The sequence below is a fragment of the Epinephelus fuscoguttatus genome, linkage group LG22 (genome assembly GCF_011397635.1).
Source record: "Epinephelus fuscoguttatus linkage group LG22, E.fuscoguttatus.final_Chr_v1".
NCBI lineage: Eukaryota > Metazoa > Chordata > Actinopteri > Perciformes > Serranidae > Epinephelus > Epinephelus fuscoguttatus.
Window position 1 is genome coordinate 30,662,127 of NC_064773.1, and position 26,501 is coordinate 30,688,627.

The following is a 26,501-nucleotide window of genomic DNA, read 5'->3' on the forward strand; positions in this document are numbered from 1 at the left end:
ACCTGTGTGATTTTATCTGATTGTATTTTGATATGATCTTGACCCTCTAGCCTACCAGCAGTTGCAGGGCTGTCTGATGCAAAACAAAACCTCAGCTTTAAATAGTTTCTGCATGTAAATATGTTTGAAATAACTGTATTGAATGTAGTTTTAAGCTCCTCGATAATGTTAGATGTTCACCATCTTAAAATGTCATGTTGGCTGGCTGTATATCCTGTCCTATAAAGACTGACTTGGATGAGTAATACGGAGGCTAACTGCATAACCGTCACTGGGTTTACTTAACAGGTGTGTCAGCCATGAATCTAGTCCACTCTGGCACCACAAATAATTAGGAGACTACTTTGCATTACACATCATCACGGTTGCTTTGTTGGTGGAATTCCTCATACGAGATGAATTCTTGCTAAGATAGGCATTTTAAAATAGGTAAATCTTGATTGAGATCAACCATATAGTCAACATGCAGGGTGGGAGTTAAAGGGGTAGTTCAGATTTTTTGAAATGGGTTTGTATGGGGTACTTAGTCATAGAATGTATATTACAAACAGTAGATGTCAGTTGTCGTGTCCCCACCTTGGAGAAGCAGGCTGAAATCTCACATGGAAGCTAAGCAATCTAATGCTATTGAGGGGTCAGCAACAAAATGTATTTTAGTCACCCAAAAAAAAAGTCTCACCTAAAAAAAATCAGTATTAGTTCAAGTGTATGCTATATTGACAGTAATTTCACTGTTAAATGTCAGACAGTGATTTCCAACGGGAAAATTAAGGTGTCATATCTCTCTTTAAAGTCAGACTCCACTGAGAAAAACAGTGATTTAACATTGAACACAGAAGCTGCTGGTCTGCCACTGCCTCAATCAGCTTGTTTGTGCTATTGTGTGACTTTGGCATTTAAAACAGTTAGTTCGGATTCATCAAACACAATAACGCAAACTAAGTAACTGATTGCAGACCTGTAGTTCACGTTAAGCCAGCTAAAATTACTGTTTTTCTCAACGGAGTCTGGCGGCTTTGACGAGAGCAGAGATGGGGAACTGAAGCCGTATCCTGTTGGAATGGGCCGTCTGACGGAAAGGTAAAGTAGTGAAAACAGTCTCAATATAGCGTACACTTAAACTGATATTGATTTTTTTTTAGGTGGCTAAAATATGTTTTGTTGCTGACCCCCATCCAGAGTAACGCATTGCTTAGCTCCTGTGTTGCATTCCATCCTGCTTCTCTAAACTGGGGTTGTGCAGACTGACATCTACTATATGTAGGACACTGATCATACAGCCCATCATATTAAACATACAAGGGACTGTTCATTATTTATGAGGGATGAGGGGAGGTGCACAAATGGGAGGCATGTCAAATATTTCTTAAGCACTGTGAAAGGACTTGTGTTTTTAATTTGGCTGAAAGGGTGGGATAAACAACTTTAAATGGCTGTATTTTGTGTGTTTTTTCACAGCAGATTTTTAAAGAATCCATGCCTTCCAAACCCTTGAAGATTAGGAAGGCATGTTTTCTTTCATATTTACACCATTTATCATAGCCAGAAACACAGATGTTATCATTGGCTTTTCAAATATCTGACAGTCCTTGAACACATCACGTGTGACAAATGCTTCCCTTATAAAAACACATATCCAGATATGATCTTAAATTAGGGATAGATTGTCACAATCACATTATTCTACATTTCTCTTCTAAAATTTGGCCAAAACTTGATCTAACCAGTATGCAAGACGAGTGAAAAACTGAGGCTTTTTCAACTCTAGAAATTTGTCTTCAACTTTTAACTTTCAAACTTCAAAAGGTAATTTATGGTGAAGGGAGGGCCATGCATTTTCTGCTACTCACACAGGTAGGCTCAAGGAAAAATATTTGAAGAAAACAAAGTCACATCTCAGCCATCCCCCTCCTCTGACAAGTAAAGAACAATCCCTAATAAGCTATGGCGAGAATTTAATGTTCCTTTAGTGAAGACAGTGTCTTTTCCCTCGGGTATTTTTGAAGTTTTCAAACAGACATTTTTGCGCCACTTCTCATAAGTGATTGACAGTCGCGAAGCCCCACCCCCAAGCCGTGAGGCTCCGCCCCCGAGGCGCCTGACTCTGAACCGCAACCCCTTCTCATTTCCAGCCCTGCGGATCTCCATTTTCTTCTTCACCGATATTCAGGAGCAGAGGAATAAAGACTTAGAAAAATGAATGAAGAATACGACGTCATCGTCCTGGGCACCGGACTCACGGTGAGAAAGAATTCAACGATGCTGTTCGTAGCGTGGAACTGATTTGCAACCTGTTACCACCGCAGTCGGCGCTTGACAGTTTGGCTTTGAGCTAACTAGGCCTAATCAGCGCAGCTAACGTTAGCACTAAGTAGCTAGCTTAGCTGCTAACGGAGGGTGCGCGACTACCTGTTAGTGAATGGAAACTGTGAGCAAAGTGGCTAACACCAGCTGCAAATGCTATGAGCGACTGGAAAGATTAACGGTGCCTAAATGTTCACTTATACAAGATAAGTTTAAAGTGTGGTTGGTCATTATTCTGTTGACTATGAAATGTGACATACTTTAGTGAGCCCATTTACTTAAGCGGTTATTTTTAAGATGGGCGCCAGTCAAGGTAAAGATTATACAAGGATGATTAGTCTGCTAACGTTAGCCGACTTAAAAGCTAACTAATTAGCTTTCTAACAACAGAGTAACGACGTGTCAACTTCACTGAATAATCTTTGGGTGCATGTTACCCATCAACTTGGATGTTGACTTTATCGCCGTCTTAATGTAATTTTATCATAACAAGAAATTTAGCTTGGGAAACCAGTAAAAGAGCTAAGTAGCTCCCTAACTCAAGCTATTTTACGCTTCCGCTCAGCTCCTGTCCGTGCGGTGGACTCAACAGGCTGGGGAAATAAGTCGTCGTCTACTATCTTAACAACTGTCGCAAAGTTAACGACGCCTCAGCACTTTTAATAAGTTAAACGAGAAGAAGCTTGGCGAAAGAACTGACAGGCTGCTTATCCTAAATCACTGGATAACTTCGGACTGGTCACAAACTTTAACAAAATGTTATTAACCCTTAACTTGAGGTTGGAATCACTGCGTGGTTTTAACTTGCATGCTAAAAGCCGAAAAGCAGATACACTATGATGTTAGGTGGCAGTTTATAAGCCATTCCCATATGTGTAGGGCTTGTTTACCCGGATATTAACTTTGTCAGCAAATACAATGCCTTTGTCTTTTAGGCAGAAAGATACTTCCTGGCAGGCCTCCTGACTTGCTGTCACTTTTACACGGTTAAAGTATGAAATCGAAATACCGTGATCTACTTCCTGTCAACTTCAGAGGCTCTTGACTCACGGCAGTTTTTAGACTAGCACACTTTTCAATCCTGACATCGCCTGCAACTCAAAGTTTCTGTAAATTGATATTTATTAATGACAGCAAACTAAGTTACAAAGTGTTTTGCTCCAGGCTCAAAGCAGCCAGAAACAGCAGGGCTGAAGCAGCCAGCAGAAAGGGGATTGGTTCAATTTTGGTGGGCAGGGTGTTGAATTAGCTCACATTTGGGTGTGGTTCCACCAAGACGAGGAACCGAAAGTACACTGGAAGTACTATTTAAGCTCTGTAAACCAGAGCAAGAGTAACTGCCAGCCAGCCAGCCAGCATAAAAAGCATTGCAGAACACTGCCCTGCGTAGTTTCACATGGTTTTACTTCCCTTTATTGCAAATCAGTGACTTCACTTCTGTTTATCTGACAGATTCCCTTTTATGTTACAAACAAACAATAGCACGGTCATGATTACTAACTCAACAGATTACGGGAAACTTTAATAATATATACTTTGACATAACCACAATCGTGAATAAAAACAGTGCTGCTCCAAGTTATTTAACTCACATTAGCTCACATCACTAGAGAATGCCCACTGACTTTGCCCCCTACCTTCTAACCTTAGTTAATTCCTGTAAATGTGTATTAGTTTTGTATTATTTAAAAAAATATTTTCTGCCTCCAGTGGCACCTTTTTATGTCATTGGGTTAAGTGAGTGGGGGATGGGGTTTCCCATCTGTCCACTACTAATGACACATGAGGGGAGTGGCTTGGCACAAGATATAAAACTGTACCTTGCTGCCGCCTGGTTCACATCATGATGCTCTTGGTGATCCCAAGTAAGCAGCTTGTTGTCTGAAGACAAGAGAAGCCTGTAAGGCACCATTTCAGTAGTTGAGGAGGTTGTGGGTTGAGGAATATTCAAAGACTACAATGATGGTTTTACTTAAGTCAGTATATCAGAAATGAGTGGCGGAAAACCGCCAGTGGTAGTGGGGAAATAGTCATGGACAAATCTTTTATTTAGGTACCAAAGGAAAAACTAAAGATTAAAACAAGATAACTTTTGTGTTCCCAAGTAAGAAGTAGTTGCTGCTATCTTTGTGGCCATCAAGGAGGAAATGGTATTAAAGGAGAGGAAATGGAAACAATGAATGCATTCACTCACAATAATGAGGGGGAGGTCATCTCACGGACAAGTTCAAGGAACTGGCAATCAAGTGATGATAAAACAATCACTAGAAATGTAAAAAAAAAAAAAATCAGATTTACATTACTGATTTTGTATTGATCAAATAGTTCCAGAAATTATTGTCCTAAAGATCAGAATTCCTTTGAAGCGAGTGTGTTCCCATCTCATTTATAAGCTCATCACATGTTTTGCATGTACAATTTTAATCTGCTGTGTAATTAAGAAATAAAAAATCAAAGTGCAGCAAATTCCAGTGACTGGACGCACTTGAAAGTGTGGGGGGAATTTCAAAGCTAGTATCATCCTGCTGTGATTATGTCATCTCAAACTGCAAAGACAGCTCTTGTCTTGTGTTGGACTTTGCTGCCTCTCAGCCTCTGATTTTAATGAGCTTAATGTGTTAAAAATTGAACTGGGACTTCGCCTTTGCTCCCGATGTTTTATAGTGGCTTAATTTTCTGCCTGACTGTCCACTGGATCAGTTTGTTTTCCTCTCTGTCAGCATGGCCACTGCTGTCTGGCTGAGGTAGTGATGACTAGGCTGCCTCCGGCTCTCTGTCAAAGCCTGTTTTTATATAAGCAGCAATAGGTTGGCTTCAGTCACATGTCACCAGAAAAGAGTGACAGTGACACATCAGAACTGATGTGAGATTTATGTGTAGCCTGGATGTATGTCCTTCAAGTCAATATCATTGCAAGATCATACATTAGATGAAACCCAGACATTTACAGATAGAAGTGATCTGATTTCACTGGGTCATGTGTTATTTTGGGAAAGCACCTATGCAGACGTAGGGGTGGACGATATATTGCTTATACTGTATCACAGCTTGTTTCATGTTTGATCTTTAAAATGACTATATCACAAACACTGATTATAAATTGTCACGTCATTTTTTTTAAGACTCTCAGGGTTGTTTTGGTTCTTTTGCTCTCTCCTATAGCTCTTTCTCTTTCTGAGTGTCACACACAGACTCACAAACATGATACATCACATGCACTCCTCCACCCAGTCAGACCACTCTCTCCTGAGCAACACTATGAGAGCAGGCAAGGCATGCTTTTGTATCTGTAGAGCTCCAGACTGCAGCTCATTTAGTCATGTTTTGCGATTATGGAGGGCCAGTGCAACCTATGAATATTATTAAATGAACCGGAGAGCTGTAGATGTGTTTTCAGCTCAATTAATTGAGTTAATTGAATTAATCTTCATGTTTAAAGGCGCCATTGTAACGGTTTGACTTCCTACTGATGGCTAACTTTTGATCAGAAGCTTCAAGTTTAAAGCAAAAACATCAACACTTTGGGCAGAGACGAGCTGGATGGTTGTGGTGGTTCAGTGGTGCTGCTTTGATTTATTTCATTTCACGATACTTTATTATAACAATACTTTATTTAATTTATTATATCAGTGGTTAATGTAATTTTATTATGACCTCCATCCCTAGCTGCCAATCCTGCTACGTGGACGGAAGATAATGAAATAATGTCCCTGCTGACTTTGGACACACCCTGGACAGATCACCAAACTATCACGGGACTGACACTTTGTGACACACAACCGTTCACACTCACATTCACATTTATGGACAGTTTAGAGTCACTAGTTAACCTTATCTGCATGTCTTTGACAGCACTTCATTTGACTTTATTATATAACAGTAGTTACTTTTTTTTAATTATTCAAACAGGAGTTTAATACTTAAGCAGTCTACAATAGTTTAGAGGAGATTTTAAAAAAAATTGAGATGTATATCATGTATTGTAATATAGCCTAAACATATTCCCGATCTTATTTATAGGCCATATTGCCCATCTCTATGCAGAAGCGAGCTTGGATTTTGGAGGATGTAGAGAAGTGGCTATGTCACTGAGGTTATGAAGGGGGCAATTAGACATTTTGTTAAATTCAGATTGACCATATTTCCAGTAATCCTAAGAGTTAAAGTGTTTTCAGACAATACAAGTTGATTGCATGTTACATTGTGTGTGATTGGTCCCATAAAGTCTTGAGTGCACTTAATTTAGAGCTGCAGGAGTTAATTGTGGAGCTACTGCTCTGCCTGTGTCCTGGATTGAAACTAGATGAAGGCTATGAGTAGCACATTTCTTTCAAGCTGCTTTTACTAAAGTGTCAGTGTCAGATATACAGATGAAGAAGTATAGAAAAAGCAGGTGCCACAAGCACATGACAAATAGAAATGATATGATATAATGGAAACTAACGGATGAATACAGAGACATGTCAACATGCCATCTCTGCCACTCAGTCTCATGATATGAAAACAGCAAATCGGTAAGCAAGCTTTGGCAACAGAGCTGGCAGTTGTATGTATCATAAATCCTCAAAAGAGAAGGGGAGGACATTGCGAAGCCAGTCTTTGGAAGAGAAAAGAGTGCAACACTAACTGGGAATTTTGCAGAGTGAGTTTAATTTGGATGCTGCTTGTCTTTGGTCACTGTGTTTCTTTCACAAGTTTCAGCTTTCTTCACTGACAGGCCAAAATCATTTGTCATCTAAGTTTTGGCAAACCTTTTTAATCGGTGTAACTTTCTGCACTCCTCTGTGTACATTAAGTGTGGAGACTACACTTGTGCAATCAAGAATCAGGTTATGGTTTACGTCAAAGAGAGGGTTGTACTTGGTCTGCAGATGTACCAAAAGGGCTAACTGAGCAACATCAGGTTTTTGTGGTCAACAGAATTTCTGGTTAGAGGTGTTACAGCTTTTAACTTTTGTCTTTTGCTTTTGACCTTGAAGTTTCTTGTTTCTGTTGCTCTGTTGTTAATTCTTTTCTCTTCATCCACAATAATGTAATTCAGAATGTGGAAATGGCAGCTTTGATTGAGAGTGATTGATTTGATGAAGTCAGGTTTAATTTAAAACGAGGAAGTTATACTGTGTGTTGGTTGCTTGCTTGTCATGATGGTATTGACTTCAATAGGACAGCTAACAGGCTTTGTCAGTAGTCCAGAGTTAGCCTGTGTTTGATGTAATAGGTGAAGAGTCATACTAAAGAAACAAACTGTACAAACCCTGACACCTCTGTGTAATTACAGGTCAGTCTCTACACTTAGGGATTGAAGGTGACATCATCACCTAGTGAAAGTTCTTATGTATCGTTGTTTTAATGCCTCCGCCCTGGTGACAGCTTGCCCAGAGGCGCTATGTGTTCAGGTTGTCCATCTGTCTGTCTGTCCCATTCGTGTGAACATTTCCTTAAAATTTGGCACAGATATCCACTTGGACTCAACGGTGAACTGATCAGAACTTGGTCAACAAAGGTCACTGTGACCCCACAAAACACATTTTTGGCCATAACTCAGGCACTCGCATGCTAATTGTAGCAAAATTTCCCACAAATGTCTAAAAGAATGAAATGACGAAACAATGTCATTTTATAGCTAAAAGGTCAAAGGTCAACTTCAGTGTAACATCATAATGGTGTGCAAAAACTCTTCTGACCGTAACTCAACGCTTTATCTCAGGAACAGAAGGAGAGACATTTGGTCAGATACTGAATTGGTGACATTAATCTTGGGTGCCCAGTTTGAAACTGCGTGGGTTGTAAAGATCTTCTGTGCTGCCGGGGGAATATGTGTGTGAAGCATCCATGTTTTAGATTCATAGCTTCTTTGTGGCAACATCCATATTTGAAGCATTGTCTGCTGTCATGGCTGCAACTTTGTATCCTGCCTGTTTATGTGGTAGTCCACCACAAGCTCATTGGTTTTTTCTTATATTGAGCTTCAGGTGATTGTTGTTGCACCATGCAACAAAGCTCTCCATCAGTCCTATGTACTCCTCTCTAAAAATAGTCTATTTTCTTAAAGTATTTACAGGAATCATATATATCATATATGAGTTAATATAGTGATAACTTCCATGTCATCAAAAAAATACACTTCATACTTTAAAGTCTTCACTTTAATATGAGTCTGGGTAGACATGGATTTAAGCTTCAACTTGACTGAGTAGTGGAGGCATACAAGGTGAGGTGGAAGTAATTCTTGTCTGGCCAGAGGAACAACTCATACAGTGCACCACCATATTGTAAGCTGTCATTGTAAAACTTGTTTTAAAGTCCACACGGTCACATGATGCACACAGTAATCGCATTATGGCCTTTGGTCTGTGTGAATTCCAGGCTCTAGCAAACATGCATATTTCCCCTCATCATAACCAAAGCTCTGAGACTTATAGCCATGTGAGAGCTGTAATCATCCTCCCAGCTCCACAGAAGCATGTCAGACATTATACTGGTACTGGGTCAGAACAAACTTCTTGGATACACCAATGTCTGGTTATAATCTTGGTTTTGTAAAGCTTGCAAATTGTTTAATATATCACCCCTTCAGGCTTTAACTTTTAGGGGTGACCAGGGTTGGTTGGCACACAGGTTTTCTGGTCCTTAGATGATCAAATATCTAAAAGTCACCAACGTTTTTGTTGAGCAAACATTTTAGTTTCATGGTATCAAAAGTAAAGTGGTATGTGGACTAAAAATAAAAACTGTGTTAGATATAGATGTTGGAAATGTGATTCTCTTAAGTTAATAGACAAAGATCAGATTCATTTTGATATTTGACAGTCTGTGTCAAGTAATGGTAGCAGCTAATATAATTTCATCACACAGTAGATCAAATGTGAGTGGGGTTGATTAGCACATGTGCCAACTAATTGTAAATTTAACGGCTGTAATTGGCAGATATTCTATTAGATGTTCACGTTTTCTGGTTCTTGGTTGAACTGAATGTCTTCACTGTTATTTTTTGGTTTCTTCATATTTTTTTTGTAACTGAAGCATCTTATTATTTTGCCAACCAACCCCATAATATGTACCAGCCATCCCTGTGATGCGGCTGGTTGGAACAAAAACATGACATATATAACAAACCATCGAATTTTAGTAAAAATGTGTGTACATTAATACATATTTATTTATAGCTGACACCTAACCTTTTAATGCTCCTGTGTAGAATATTGTAACATAAATCGTGCCAGAGAAGTATGGCAGAGAGTGAAAAGTATGCCAACCAATCCTGGTCTCCCCTACTTAGGGAAAAAAGTAGCCACGCATCAATCTGTATTGATTGTGACCCAGAGTGGAAATCTGAATGAGTCTTTAGAGAACTGGGGTTTTACCTTAAAGCGACTTAAGATGCAGGAAACTCGAGCAGTGACATGTATAACAACATGCATGGCCCATCTGTCAATCCATAACACAAAGTGATTCAAAGAATGTAGGCAGTAGGGCTGTTTATGTCTTTGAGTATGAATCCGTTCTTTGATGTTAGACAGTATGTAGAGGCTGGAATACCAGGGACATTGCGGTTACCCAATACACCATAACCATTAATTAGAGGTCCCCCTAATTGTAGGATTATTTTCAACTATTAAACAAACAGCACCATCCTTCAATGTTTACAACCAGTGTGCTGTAATGATACCATATCAATAGGATGTGCTATGTTGGTGTTTTTTCACAGCATCCTGTTGGTCTTGGTCTAATTCCTCTTCTGTTTTGTTTTTGCCCCGACAGGAATGCATCTTATCAGGCATCATGTCAGTGAAGGGGAAGAGGGTTCTGCACATGGACCGCAACTCCTACTACGGAGCTGAGAGTGCCTCCATCACGCCCCTTGAGGATGTAAGTTTTAACCTTGCTGGCTCGACTTTGTCATTTGGGATGTCAGATTGATTTGAAAGGTAAAACATATGGACATGAGGAAGCAAGAACTGCTGACTGTGTGTTTGTGATATACAAACATATGAATAGTCACTTTTTGTTTTAAATCTGATAAATGGGAAGAGGTAAATCAGGAAATTGATAGCAGGAGTAACAGGGAGTCTAAAACCAGTAAAAAGGGATTTTATTCCTTTCTTAAGCCAACAATCTGACAGTGCCGTCTACTTTACAAACCACTTAAGCTGAAGTTCTGGTTCAAGCTGTTGTTGCTCTATGTATCCTCTCAACACAGAAGTCTAGAGGGTTAGAACATGCTAGACAGAGACAGAGAAGAGTGCATGAAAGAGAGAAAGGGGCAAGTTTAAAAAATGAACAGCAGCCAAAACGTAATTTGGCCTGTGTTTTCTGTAGTTGCTTATTAAATAAAAATAGAAATTCGCCAACTCCTTAGCAACACTTAGGTAATATCCTCACACAGTTTGTGTACTGCTGAATGCTCAAAGCTGGTGAAGACAGACTGCTTACCACTCAATCTGGTAACTGTCTTTACTTCACTAAATCAGTAACCTATATTATTGTTAGGGGTGTGAGGAATGAGAAATTATGAAAAAAAAAAAAAATGCAATAGCTTATAAAGTTATTTCATTATACATGTTTAGACAATTCATGTACTATTTACATAATTCAAATCATGTTTACCAAATCATATGGATTCCTTGCACGGTACTAATGTGTGGCATAAGGATTGGGAACCTTTGTTCTGCACTATCCACTATCCAACAAGGACAAACATGCCAAAATAAATCATCTTAAGAAGATGCAGTGTTTTATTTTCTGTTGCCCCTTTATAAAGCTCTTGTACCAACGACTGCTTCTACTTTAAAGTAATCCCCTCTTACTATGATGACCAGGAGTTTGCTGAGAATGCTTAGAGCTCCTAATTTAGCCCAAAAATTACTAGCTAGGATGTCCTAGCTTTGGAGTGCCTTAGGAAAGTTCTCAAAGCATCTCTGAGCTAGGAATCAGGCATGAAAATCACATATGCGCGCGGGCATTTCATGAGATGTCCAGATGTTGTCAGTCTCGTCCAATGGCGGATTGGCCGGTCACCAAGTGGGCTGGTGGGGCTGGCCCAGTGAGACTAGTGAATGTCAAGCTGGTTGCTAGCTGTCAGTGCTGCAATGCGCGTCCCTCCCATGTTGTTTGTTTGCTGTGAGATGTTCAGAGGTAACGTAGTTGTCAATCTTGTGTTTTAATGCTTGAAGGAGGACATAAGAGCGGCCTCCTCCAGTACGAAAGAGGCTCTCGTTTTTCTTGAAATCTGATTGGCTCAGCCGCAGTCATCAGTCATTACTCATGGCAGACCAGGCTAGTTTGACCGTTAGACAGAAAACATGGATAAAGCCGGTAAAAAAGAAAGGGTGGCGCGGAAAAAACTAAAAACACTTAAATCTTTACAAGAAGAGGCAGCAAAGTACTCCAAAATAACCAACCTGTTGGGCCGCAGTGTTGGTCGACGGGCTGAGGCTGCTGGTGTTGCTAGCGACTGAGATGGAGCAGGAGCAGACAGTGCCATTATAGCAGGTATATTAATGTTGGCTAACATTCGGGAGTGTGTAATGTGCAAGGTTGATAGGGCTGCTGGATTATGGAAAAAATCATAATCACGATTATTTTGGTCAAAATCGAAATCACGATTATGCAAACGATTATGCGGTGCACGTAATGACTTCTGTTATTTACACGAGGGCATGTCATTTCTGTCTCTACATGGTCGCGCGTTTACAATTCTCGTCTGCTCTCTGTATCGCACGTGGCGGCGTTCGACCCCAATGTACGCTCACACACACACGGACACGTGTGCACAAACACATGCACACACACACAGACCAACCTCTCTCGCTCTCCCTCTGCCATTTTCCGCACGCTGTTTTTGAAATCTTCTGCGATCACCTTCCCCTCGCATTATTCGAAGTTCACCTACTTGATTGGCTTGTGGAGTGAATAGAGGAGAGGAGGGGAGGGGGCAGTATTGCGCATGCACGGCTTCTGGGTGCGTTTGATTTGCAACACAAGACAACGAGAGTAAACTGACAAGAAGCGCATAATCGTTTTATGTCGATTATTTTGTCTTCATAATCGTTGAAAGCCCAAATCATAATCTAGATTAAAATTTGATTAATCGAGTAGCCCTAAAGGTTGACTTTGGCAAATTGCATATCTCTTCTAGGTGTCTGTGTCAGGAGGCCAACTAGCCTACTGGGTATTGCAATAAGTCATTCTAATTTAAACCTGGACTAACAGAAAATATGTGCTTGCTTTTTTCCTGTGGGTGCACGCAATTAACGTTAGGTTGTGCTCCCAGTCCCAAGGACAATGAAGCTGAGGGACAGACTAACCCCAGTCGTGATGAGGAGGAGGATGAGACCAGAAATATGACGGTGCAATGTGAAGGCATAGTCTACTATGCATTACATTCTAGCCAGAGGAAACCTTTTTAGTAGTATTAAGTGGGATTTTTTTGTTGTAGTAATAAGTTGATAGAATTGCCCAATTTATACCTCCTTAGTTCATGGCTGTGAGCCATGGAGCTATAAACTGGGGTTATGTAATACAAGAGCAGGACTGGGCAGGGCAGACAATTATATTGTGCATAAAATTAGATGCATTAGGATAAAGTCATATGCTCTTATTTAGTTAAATAATAAGCACATAGCCATTTGTGGCCAATTCATTATTGCATTTATTTTATAGTCTGGAATTAAACAATAACTGCTGATTTTCTTATGCAGTTGATTCTGAGGACAGCGTTTGTCGGGTGTGTACAAGCATATAAAGGATTATAGGTAGAAATGTGTGGGCCGGTGCGCCCGAATGTCCGGGCTGAACTTGTTTCCCAGTCCGCCCCTGGTCTTGTCTCTTACAGAACATATGTGAACATGTAAAGATATTTTATTTTACTTAATTATACATTCATACTTTTGTCTTGTAATTCTGCATGTGACCACCACTAGAGTAAATCTAAAAGAAATCAGATATGAGCATTTGGAAGTACATTTTTCCATCAAAAAAAACAATCGAGGAGCATAACCCCGGGACCCCCTAGCAGGTGCCGGGTCTCGTATCCTTCTCACCTTTTTCACCCCTGACCCATTTTCATGCCTGAGGAATGCACAGAAGGTGTGGCTGACCCTATTGCTAGGTATGACACATTCTTCTAACAGATGTATTAGTTGTCCTTTCGTAGCCCTCGAGGTATGGACACTCTAGAGGATGTGTGATCACTCTGCTGATGAGAGGTTGAAACAGACTCAAGTCATTGCTGCTGCACTATTGCCTTTTTCCTGTTGCCAGATATATCAGTGTTATCATTACTTTATTTCTGGTGTTATATTGTTATTGTGTTGGGTTGAAGATCTTTAACGTGAGTCATCTGTCATCCAGTGTTCGGAGAATATTTCTGCTACCTCTTTGTCCTTTCGCCTTATTCTCCTCTGCTTATGAAACTTTGAAGCCTGTTAAAAGTCCTGCTCCAGGCACCTAACAGTGTGTCACCCTAGGAGCCCCCTTAAGGGCTAAGATGCAACTTAGGAAGCTTTGTGAATATGGCCCCAGGTTCTTGGCCCAACTAAGGAAGGTAGCAGCTCTTAAACAACATGTGCAATTTGGCTTATGGCAGACGCTTCACCAACAACAATACAAACTTTTTTTGTTAGATTGTCCTTCCTGAAAATGGGGTTGATAAACTGCAAAAGGGACAGCTTTAAGATAGTAAACCACCAATTTAGCATTGCAGCAGAACTGGTGGTTGCAGTAGTACTCCCCAAGACCTGTAAACAGACTTTGGAGTGTATAATCACCGTTTGCCTTTAAATGGTCACTCTGCTTTCTGAAATGCTGAAATTAAAAGTTATTGTCTGTGTGTCCCTACAGCTCTACAAGCGCTTCAGCCTTCCGGGCAAACCTCCTGAGTCAATGGGAAAAGGCCGGGACTGGAACGTGGACCTCATCCCTAAATTCCTTATGGCCAACGGTATTACTGATAACTCACCTGTATATCGTGTACAACTTTGTGACTTGAACCTCTGACCTTTTGGTGCAGAGTGCCTGCAAACCAAGTGAAGCTGTGAGCTTCAGCTTGTTGTTAGTGCTGTATATTTCGTGGTTCAAATTATGTTTTATGTTTGAAACATCCAAGAGTATCTGCAGGAAGGACAGTTAGCACATAATTGCTGCTAACAATATGAATAAAGGATCTAAAATTTCAAGGGTGTGCATATTTTATAAGTTTTTTCATGAGCCTCATTTTGTGTTTTGGTGAAAGTAATGCTAATGTTGGAATCTTCTTCTTCCCTCAGGTCAGCTGGTGCGCATGCTGCTGATCACAAAGGTGACTCAGTACCTGGATTTCAAAGTGGTGGAGGGCAGCTTTGTGTACAAGGGCAACAGAATCTATAAAGTCCCCTCTACTGAGTCTGAGGCTCTGCAATCTAGTAAGTTGTCTGAGTATGCAGTGGCAAATGACTGAATAGGGATTATAAAAAAAGAATGTATGCACAGTTTGAAACCATCAAAGAAATGTTTCCAATTTATATTCTGCAATAGTAATAGTAATGCTATTGGGGTCTAACACTTAAAGAGGACAAGAAGCAATCAGTCAGGCTAATATGATTTACTAAATGGATTTCCACTCTTATCAACAATTGTATAACAAACATGAAAAATGTAAGCATTCAAAAGAAAAACAAAGCCCTGTTTTATCTTTCGTGGCAAGAGTGCTGCCATGTTGCAGGACTGCCATGCGTGACGTCACAGGGTTGTCAGCTTGACTGAGTCCAACAGATACAACAGTGGAGACATACAGGACACTATGGAGTTTAACTCTTGGGTCACTATGTCATAATGGACTTAACGTTACTAATGTCCAATATAACTGAAATGTTGTATGTGACAGACTTACTTTGTTGTTCCCTGAGCTAATGGTACCCATCATGCAGCTCCAAAGAGGGCTCCAATGCAATCGTATCCCCTTCAGAAGCTTTGTAATCCAGCCTTGAACTGCGGTGTCTTTTTGGAGACTTTATAAAGTCATTTCATAATGATGAATCCCACACTGAAAGTCTTAAATGTTTAAACTTTTGTCAATATGGACATGCTAAACATCGTTAGCTCAGTTAGATTTTCTGTAACTCAATCATTCAGTTCAGTTTACTGAAACCGTGAGCACCATAATTCATTTGGATTTAACAGGCTGGTAAACAGGAGACAAAAAGGTGGTAACTCCCTTCATGTCCGAATATGTGTCCATTCCTCAATTATTTAGTACGTCAGTCCTTTAGTCCGTAATGGTTCTGTTTATAAAACTTTATCCTATCTGGAATAAACCCTTAATTCACTGCGTTAGATGTAAAAACATGCTGTTTGTCCCAACGGTCTCTCTCTCAACACTTGAAGTCACAGTGTCTACCAGCTCAGCTGCCTGCTCCACCAGTAGAGACTGGAGACTAAACTCTGGTGGCACGTGATTTGCACTACATATAGTGCGTTTAACAGAAAATGGAGCACCTGGATTTCTAAAGACCCTGGTATACCGTAATGCTGCTTTTTCTATGAAGTTTATTGAAGAGTTAATCACTTAAAAGTATATCCCCCTGAGTGGTTTGGATGATTGACCACACCTGGCGTGGAGGAGTGTGGAAATCCATCTTGTGAATCCTGTTAACTTGATTGACATATTCATATACACTTTGATGTATTATATTATTGCATATTTTATATAATTACAAAAGGGTGACTGTGGGTACTGTGTTATGATGATCTCACTTAAAAATGATTGAGGATAAACGTGGCTGAATGTCTGAACATCCAACATCAAACTGTCTCCAGTTTGTTTTCACTGTGGTTACATTATCCCAGACATTGGTATCTCAACATGCTGCGTGACATGATGTAAACATATGTCACAATACATACCAGTCCCTCCAGAAAAATGAGATTATGTGATCGCATAATTCAATGCATAATCAGCCAAAGTCCACATATTCATGTGGGGGCCGCATTTTTTCAAAGACGCCGCACTTTCGCCGCATAAATCACCAATTTCCACGTAAAATGCGCAAAATATACGGGGCTTGCATGATTTCATAATCCTTGCATTTTCGTTGCAAGAGGGGTTTTCCTTGTGAACGCTCTATGTAATGTACAAAAAACTGTTGTGTCTCTCTGAGGCTTGCTGTCAATCAATCAATCAATCAATCAATCAATTTTATTTATAAAGCCCAATATCACAAATCACAATTTGCCTCACAGGGCTTTACAGCATACGACATCCCTCTGTCCTTAAGACCCTCACAGCGGATAAGGAAAAACTCCCCAAAAAAAACCCTTTAACGGGGGGAAAAAAACGGTAGAAACCTCAGGAAGAGCAACTGAGGAGGGATCCCTCTTCCAGGATGGACAGACGTGCAATAGATGTCGTACAGAACAGATCAACATGATAAATTAACAGTAATCCATATGACACAGGGAGAGAGAGAGAGAGAGAGAGCGAGAGAGAGATATGCAGGTAATGACAGTATCTTACAACAACATTAATGGAAGTAATAATATTATAGTTATAGTTCTGGTTACTGCGGTACAATATGTTGAAAGTATGTATTAATACCTGGCAGTATACATGTGTGACAATAATCATATGGTTATAATAACAGAAGAAGTATGACTAATGACTAATGATGGCAGCAGCAGCAGGAGGCATCTGGCGGGACCACGGCAGCAGCACAACCACACACGTCACGCTGTCCAGGCACCGCTGTGATATGAGTTAATCTGAGAGACAGTGGAGCACAAAGGCTCCGGAGAAGAAGCCGAGTTAGTGACATCCAGAATGGCTGGGTTAGCTAGATGCAGTAATAGGATACGAGAGAGAGAGAGAGAGAAGGAGAGAAGGGGCCCGGTGTACTATAGAGGGGTCCTCCGGCAGACTAGGCCTAAGTCAGCCTAACTAAGGGCTGGTACAGGACAAGCCTGAGCCAGCCCTAACTATAAGCTTTATCTTTAGCTGTGCGTGTCAGGTAATGAGACAGAGCGTGCACTAGGCAGAGTCGGTGTAATGTTTCTTCTCCTCCTGTGGGGAGGAGGGAAGAAACCTTCCAGTGAAATAACTCTCGATCTAAAAGAGCTGGTTATGATTTTAGGCATGAATGTGGGATTTGGCCTCAGAGTAGCTGTGCTCCCGTCATCTCTGATAACGAGACAAGATGGGGAGGCTGAAAGCGCACATAAATCACTCACTCTCTTACGAAGTCAGGGCTAAGAGAAGTGCTGTCTTTAATGACAGTAGTTTGAGAGAGATTTGTGACAGGGGCTCGAAGGGAGGTTCTCACAGAGCGCGTAAAACCAGGGGTAAATCCCACTGCGGTGCCAAAGAGCGCGTGACAGGTCTCTGTCGCCTGACTCCTTTCAAAAAGCGATTAACCAGCGGGTGCGCAAAAACGAATCTCTCCATAGCCTTCATGACATAATATATATTTTATTTATTTATTTATTTTTACACAATTTGTAGCATATTCTAGCTACAGAACTTGTTTGACTCAGCAATGTTTTGTAAGTTTGAGCCATGTGTTTATTAAGGTCTGAAATAAAACAAGATGAGAACTTAAATAACTGGTGAGGATAGCAACAATGGCGACCGCTACAGATCCTACAGACCACATTAACGATGCTATCAAGGTATTTCGCCACTACTCGCGTTAATGGAGGACCAAATTAAGGAAGCTGCTAAACTGGATTCAACGGCGATGCAGCTGGGCGTGCACGACAACAGAGACATTTTAAACGGGCAATGCTCGCTTGTTTTCGGCACCCCGAGGCATGGATACTAATGACGTCAGATTCTGGGTGAGTCGTTGATCTCTACTGATTGGTTAGAGAAAAAATCAAATTCCCTCCCCCTTGTAAATCACCTTCAATGGAAGCCATGTCAGACTGAAGGTTCTGGGAGCTTCAGTCTGACACTCAGGCTAGGGGGAATCACTTTTTTCCTCTTTTTCATCAAACCCGCAGTTTTTGCAAGTTCCCGCAATTTTTGCAAGTTCCTGCAATTTCATCACATGAAATTGCATAAATATCCCGCATATTCCATTGCATTTTTTAAGAAAACGTGGCGCATAATCAAGGATTTTTGCCTGCAACAATCACAAAAAAACTCTGCATTTTTCTGGAAGGACTGACATACAAAGTGTTTATGTGGCATCAAATCGTCATGTCAGACCTCTCAGACATGTTGTGCATCACACTGGCTCATTCACTAGAAACATGTAGCCTAGTTGGCCACGTGTGCCAGCGAAAAACAAACTTTAGGTACCATTATTGTTAGTAGCTAACACTAGGATTGAACTAGTAAGTAGTACCAGGGATGCAACATTAACAAAAATGTGCCGATTGGACAACAACTATATGTAAACAAACAACACATGAAAACATGGTTTTCACTGTATGTCATCATATTCCTGTTTCTAGCTAACACTATGTATTTATTTTGTTTACTGCATATTCAGCTAGCTTGCCTTACTTACTATTGATAGTGTCGCTAAGCCACTCTGTACCCCAAACCACAGGGTCCTCCCCAACTTTTTCAAGTTGTAACATTACTACTGTTTGGTTCCCAGTTCCCACACCTTTAAACTAAATCCTCCTCTAAACAAAACTGTGTTCAACTCTACATCCATGCTTCAGTGTTCTCACTGGCAAGGAGAACCAACTAACCTGATGACGTAGGCACCAACGTTGCTCCAAAAGGGCAGCGCACTAACTAAACAACCTGGTGAAAATTACAAAACAAATTTGTCACATCCATGGTTTTGACCACTTTCTAAGGTTTCTCTAAAATATTTACACTGCCAGTGCCAAAAGCATGCACATTTCATGTCATCTTCAACACTTTCAGCTGCTGGTTGCATGTAGCATTAATGCTGTAAGGCTTTCTTGTCACTTACTTTTTTCCTTTCAAGCGGGTCTACTCAAAGTCTAAACCCTCTGTCTCCTTCAGGTCTCATGGGAATTTTTGAGAAACGACGCTTCAAAAACTTCCTTCAATACGTCGCCTGCTTTGATGAAAACGACCCCAAAACCATGTCAGGCACCGACCCACAAAAGACGGATATGAGGTCCGTCTTCCAAAAGTTCAACCTTGGCCCAGACGTCATGGACTTCACCGGCCACTCCCTCGCCCTCTACCGTACAGATGAGTGAGTAGTCTTTCTAGCTGTTTGATAAATGTCATTTTTGTAATACCTTAACTGCATGTGATCGGATTGTTTATTTAAGTCTGAAAATGGTCTCCATCTCTCTCCACTCAGATACCTGGATCAACCTTGCCTTGAGACGATAAACAGAATCAAGCTTTACAGTGAGTCTCTGGCCAGATATGGCAAAAGCCCATACCTGTACCCACTGTATGGCCTGGGAGAACTGCCACAAGGGTTTGCCAGGTAGGGGACTCTCCCTTCTGCACACAACATGTAATATTTCTATGTAGCACTGTGTTATATCTGTGCACTGCAGCGTACGTGCCAAGTAAATAATGTTCTCATAAGGACTTTTAAATGCTTGAAGCAGTTGCTAAAAATGACAACAGCATCTGAAGTGTTAAATACAGGTGTTTACAACCTAAACATTTCAGTACCTAAATTCAAAGAAACTAAACTTATTGTCCCTGTTTATGGTTCCTCTTTGAGAGTTTAGAGTGTATAGGGACTACAGCTTTATGATGGAAGTATATGATGGCCATTCCCACATGCAACTATGTCTCATATGTTGTTACAGCGTTGTTTGGGTTGATACCATTTTGTTAACATAGATTTGGTGCTAAATTTAATCATTTTTACTGCTCCAGAATTTGGTCAAAAATTATGGTCAAGAATCCCTCTAAAATACCACATTAGAACACTAATGGACACCACAGAAAAATCTCTGCTGTGATTTGGTATCAAAAACTTTTAACGTTTGAACGTCGTGTCCTCTTGGCTAAAGAGGAAAAGGACCAAAAAAGGTCAAAGCCAGCATCTGTGATGGTATGGAGGTGTGTTAGTGCCCATAGCATTTTGGGTAACTTGCACATCTCTGAAGACACCATTAAAGCTGGAAGGTACATACATGGTTTGGACGAACATATGCTGCCGTCCAGATTCCGTCTTTTTCGGGGACGGCCCTGCTTATTCCAACAAGACATTGAGACACATTCTGCAGGTGTCACAACAGCATGGCTTCATAGTAAAAGAGTTCAGGCACTAGACTGGCCTGCCTGCAGTCCAGACCTGTCTCCCATTGAAAATGTGTGGATGAAGCACAACTACAGTAACGGAGACCCCAAACTGTTGAGCAACTAAGTCATATCAAGCAGGAATTACAAAGAATTTCACTTTCTACAGTTAGTGTCTTCAGTTCCCTAATGCTTACTGAATCTTGTTAAAAGAATAGGGGAAGTAGCGCTATGGTAAACATGCTCTGGTCCCAACTTTCTTTGGAACATGTTGCAGGCATCAAATTCAGAAAATAAAGTTTATCAGTTTGAACATTAAATATCTTGTCTTTGAACTATATTCAGTTGAATATATGTCAGACAGGATCTGCAGATCTTTGTATTCTGTTTTTATTATTGTCACTATCACTGCCATTCCTTCAGCTGACAGTAGGAAGTAACATCTCACATTGTGTTTCCATTCCAGGCTGAGTGCTATCTACGGTGGGACATATATGCTGAACAAGCCCATAGAGGAGATCGTGGTGGAGAACGGGAAGGTGGTGGGAGTCAAGTCTGAGGGAGAGGTGAGCCTTTTGCTCTCTTATTTGTTGGATTTCTATGGGAAACATATGACTCTTCTTCAGATATAAAACCTATCCCTTGACCTCTGAACTTTGACTTCTTGTCAAACACAGATGGCCAGGTGCAAGCAGCTGATCTGCGACCCCAGCTACGTTATGGATCGTGTCACCAAAGTGGGTCAGGTGATTCGAGTCATCTGCATCTTGAATCACCCCATCGCCAACACTAGCGACGTCAACTCTTGCCAGATCATCATCCCCCAAAAGCAGGTCAACAGGAAACATGGTGAGTGCACACCAGAAATGAGCAGATGACTAATTACTTTATTATCTTATTTAAAATACTTCTTAAAAAATGTCCTTATCGTAACTAAGTACTCTGCGAATGCCTATGAAAATAAAAATGTTGTATTGCAGATAGGCAGAGGTAAAGGTAAGCTTGAAGTTGAGTAAATAGCAGTGTCGCAACCCATCATCTATTGCTTTCACAATGATTTAGCCTTTTGGGAAATGGCCAATATTTTTGGGGTTCAGGACCAATATCTGGGCCAAGACTCCTCTTATGTCCGCTGGTCAACAGTCCGATGAGCAACTTGACAGTTGGCAATTCCCAACCCCTTGTGATTATCTGCCAAGCTGACAGAGTGAGTATGGAGCCCACACTGTCACTGCTTTTCCTGAAGAAATATTATCAAATTTTTGGGGGAAAAAAAAAAAAAAAAAGATTGTAGACAGAAGCAGACAGAGGGGTCTACAGTCTGGAAGTCAAATTCAATAAAGATGGATGGAAGCTAGGGCTGTGCGATTATGGAAAAAATCATAATCACGATTATTTTGGTCAAAATTGAAATCACGATTATGCAGCACACGTGATGACCTATATTGTTTACACGACGGCATGTCATTTCTGTCTCTACATGGTCGCACGTTTACAATTCTCCTTTGCTCTGTATCGTGCGCGGCGGAGTTCGGCCCTGATGCGCACACACAAACACAGACCAACCACTCTCGCTCTCCCTCTGCCATTTTCCACACGCTGTTTTGAAAGGTGAAAATTGCATTGTAGGCTATGGACACCTGGATGCTGACTGCATCTGCCCAACATTCAGTAATGATATTTTAACTTACCCACAGGCAGTACCACCAGGCATTAACCTTACGTTTTTGGTTTCCAGACATCTACGTTTGTATGATCTCCTTCGCTCACAACGTGGCAGCACAAGGTAAATATATCGCCATCATCAGCACCACGGTGGAGACAAACGACCCAGAGAAGGAGATCAAGCCAGCTCTGGACCTGCTGCAGCCCATCGAGCAGAAGTTTGTCAGCATCAGTGACCTGTATGAACCCACTGACATGGGCACTGACAGCCAGGTAAGAGTAACACAGCATAGTTAACAGTGAACAACATATCCTGTATACTTACTCAGGGTTTGAGCCAGAGCATGCCATTGCTACAATAACCCTGTTAAAACATAATATTTCCTGTCTCCCTGGACCACCTTAAAATCTAGGGCAGGATGACTGTTGTCAACAAGCTTCTCGTTTTTAGGTTAATGTCGGGGTTAATGTTGTATGTTAGCTCAACCGCTGCATTCAGGCTGTAATCTGGTAAACATGCAATCTAAATTCATATATAAATATAAAAATATATATACCCTCAGCCAAAATTGGTTTGATATAGCAGGAAATGCCTCTCATTATAACAGATTAATTTCCTACCATGGAGCTGTTACGTAAGAACATGCCATCTTTACACCACTGTGCTATTTTGCTGCCGTTGTGTGTGATCAGGGAAAGTTATGTCAGCAAAAATGTTCGGCACAGGAAACACTTGTGAGGTCTGGTTCCTTCTGTCTGTAGAAACAACAGTCTGTTGCTATTTTATAGAGAACAGTTGCCGTGATACACAGTAATTAATTTCTCTAAAATAGCAACCTGTGCATTTATGGCCTTTTCACAACTGAAAGTCCGAACGTAGTTATGTAAGCTGCTTCTCCTGATACTTGACATTGATAGGTCTGTAGACAAACTCTGTCCTCCCATTTTCCCTCACTGCCATTCTCTCAGGAAATAATTGAAAAGTATTGGGAGTTTTTGTGAGTTTTTTCAATTGACTCCTATGAAGTCGACTCTTCTCTCCCTGTGTTCTACAACAGCTCATTTTGTTATGTTGCCTCGTTCATGGACAAACTGAAACCTACACTGTACATTTACTACCGCTTGACAACTTGACTGCTAATTTCTCTGCTCTGATCACCAACACCTGTCTGTTCTGAGCGTAGCCACCGTCACTCTCTGGGGTCTGTCACTCATAAGAGTCCAATTTTGTTTCGTTGAAAAGAGATGGTCTGGATCAGACTGAACCATGGTTCGTTCTTTGTAGTGTAAAAACATTTTATTGGATGGTTCATTCATCTTCTAACCGCTTCATCCTCTTGAGGGTCGCGGGGGGGCTGGAGCCTATCCCAGCTGACATCGGGCGAGAGGCAGGGTACACCCTGGACAGGTCGCCAGACTATCGCAGGGCTGACACATAGAGACAAACAACCATTCACACTCACATTCACACCTATGGACAATTTAGAGTTACCAATTAACCTAGTCCCCAATCTGCATGTCTTTGGACTGTGGGAGGAAGCTGGAGTGCCCGGAGAGAACCCACGCTGACACGGGGAGAACATGCAAACTCCGCACAGAAGGGCTTCCACGCCCGGGATCGAACCGGCAACCCTCTTGCTGTGAGGCGAGAGTGCTAACCACCACACCACCGTGCCTCTTTTTATTGGATGGTTCGGACTTAATGATCATCCAAATGAAGCTTCAGTAGGTTCTCTTGAGAACCATAAGTAAGTGAGGAAAGTCAAAAGATGGCAAAATGAGCCGCAGTAGAACCTGAGAGGAGACAAAATTTTTAATTGAAATATGGTCCGACGACCTCGTGAAAAGTCAATTGGAAAAAAACTCACAAAAACGCTTACGCTCCCTACCCACCTGAAACACAAGGCATTGATGTTAGACGTACGCTCGTTTACAAACCAATCAATATCATGTATGGCGAGGCGCAGTGCTCATAGGAGATGATGACAGAAAGTATATCTTGAAAAAGTGTTTGGTGTGCTCTCACTATTGCAATATGAAACCAAACTATCTGGATCAAATGTATACAATTTGACAACAACATGAACTTTGGTTTGGACCTAGTGTGGACTTTCAAGCATGAAAAGGCCCTCTGTCAGCAACTTATCACTTGACGAAGCCTGCCACATCTTCCTTTAATGGCTCTAAAAGTCTGAACCATCCGAAAACAGTTTTCACACCAGAAGCAAATGACACTATGGTTCAGTTTGATCAGGACCAAAACCAACTCTTCTAGTTTAGCTGAGGTTTGCCTGTTTGGTCCGGGAGAGCTTTCATCCCTGTAATTTTGGTTCCGATCAAACAGACAAAAAGTCCAAAAGTCTGGACCAATTGGCATCATTTAAAAGAATATGTCACCTACAAAATGACCATTTGTATATCAGCTGGTCATGCCATGTTACCTTGAATTTGTGAAACTTTGTTTTCCTTGCATGCCTCCACAGAAAACAGTCAACATATTGATTGATTGATCGGGGACCACATTTAACAACAGCAAAACTATGTCAAAACATCTGTTTACAAACTGACACAACTCGTGTTGTATAATCTAAGTCTCAATTATTGTCTTGTATTTTCAGCTCTTCCCGAACACGTGGATTTTTGCTAACATTAGTATTTAAAACTGAAATGAAGGTGAAACTTAAGTATTCTCTCTTCAAAGCCAGACTCCAATACTAAGGGGTTTTTTTTAAACAAAAAAAGCATGTTTGTGACGTACTGAATATACGACTGGATAAATGAGAATTATATTCCACAAGTTGTGAGAGAGATTGTAAATAGATGCTGTGATACAGTTCTGCTGCTGAACGTGGTCCCCAATCAACCAATCAATCAATAAATACATTTGCCATCTTCTGTGGAAGCATGTGAGAAAACTGTCTTCTTCAAGAGTGTCAGGTTACACAACAAACGGTCATTTTGTGGGTGAAGTATTCCTTTAACAATCAACACTATATTTGCCTTCGACTGTTCATCTATCTCGAGCTTCCCTGAAAGAATACTTAGAATAAGAGGCCTCTCTGACCTTGTATCTCCTCTAGATCTTCATCTCCAAATCATACGATGCTACAACTCACTTTGAGACCACCTGTGACGACATCAAGGACATCTACAAGAGGATGACGGGCTCAGAATTTGACTTTAACGAGATGGAGCGCAAGAAGCAGGACACCTTCGGTGACGTAGAGTAGACCCGATGCGTCTGCAACACTCCTGATTATCAAAGACAACGCTGCCGACAACTTAAATCTTACAACAAAAAAAAAATAGAAAACCCACAGAAACATGTACACACTTACGGGCTCCCTGATGATCCAAGTATATGGTTGGCCCATTAAGGAAGTTAATGATATATAGAGAGATATGATATGATATAGTATTGTTGGGTAGGGTTCTGGGACGGAGCTATGCTTTTTTTCAAATCACATTCAGGCGGATGTTGCACTAAACACTGGTTATGCCTAATATACAGTAATAACCCTACATTCTTCTGCTTCATCATGTTTAGATGATGCATAGTCCAAAGATGCCAAATCAAATGATAATTAATAATCAACAGTTATCTTTCAGAGTGGATATAAGTGTGTGTGGGGGGGCTGACCATTGTTTCTGTTATTGTATAAAAGGGGGTTGGAAGATAAATAATACCTGTACATCACCTATTGGTCTCAAGTATTTTTTTAATGTCAGTGTGAGAGAGAGGTGGCTTGGCTTTGTGCTTCTTAATTAAATCATTTGAGTAGCAGTGTTCCTCCAAGGGTGTGGCGAGCACACTCGGGTCCAGCAACAGCAGACAGCCATGTGACATGGCACCTCAGCCACCAGCTTATATTGTCAGCCAGTAAAGCGGGTCAGTGATGTTTTTGTGTCTGTTTAGCCTCAGCCAGACACACACTATAAGCCAAGCCACAATGGCGCCTGAAGTCCAGCATAAATACCCAAACCCGTTTTCAACAGCTTGCGTTATCATAACACATCAGAGGTTTATTAGTTACTGTATCATGCAAAGTGATGGAAGACCTGAGCATTGACAGCACATTAATGGGAACTGTGGTTGACTGTATTCGCTTAAGAAGGACCAAATGTGTACTGCAGCAGTATTGAACTGATGAGAGCCTTGTGATATCGTTTATCTTAAACAACCTTTAAAAAAACCCATCTTGGGCTCAAATGATTTCTGTACTGCAAAGTAAAAACAATTTTGTCAAAAACCAAAGCTGTGTTGATCACTTTATTTTTTTTTCTCATATTACAGATAATGTCTGTGTGGAAAATGGTGAATGTGTGCAACAGAACTGAAATACCCTCCAGCTTTTTACTGATG

At 40.9% G+C, this 26,501-nt stretch overlaps 1 protein-coding gene across 1 annotated transcript; it reads left to right on the plus strand.

The window, feature by feature from the left end:
* The first annotated feature begins 2,083 nt into the window (after positions 1-2,083).
* LOC125882649 (rab GDP dissociation inhibitor beta-like) lies at positions 2,084-26,393 on the plus strand. The gene is made up of 10 exons (XM_049566460.1): positions 2,084-2,241; positions 10,066-10,173; positions 14,146-14,245; positions 14,571-14,705; positions 19,262-19,460; positions 19,572-19,703; positions 20,940-21,039; positions 21,151-21,322; positions 22,212-22,411; positions 25,219-26,393. Exons 1-10 carry the CDS (start codon positions 2,197-2,199, stop codon positions 25,366-25,368), a joined length of 1,341 nt encoding a protein of 446 aa, XP_049422417.1. The 5' UTR covers positions 2,084-2,196; the 3' UTR covers positions 25,369-26,393.
* Positions 26,394-26,501: the final 108 nt, after the last annotated feature.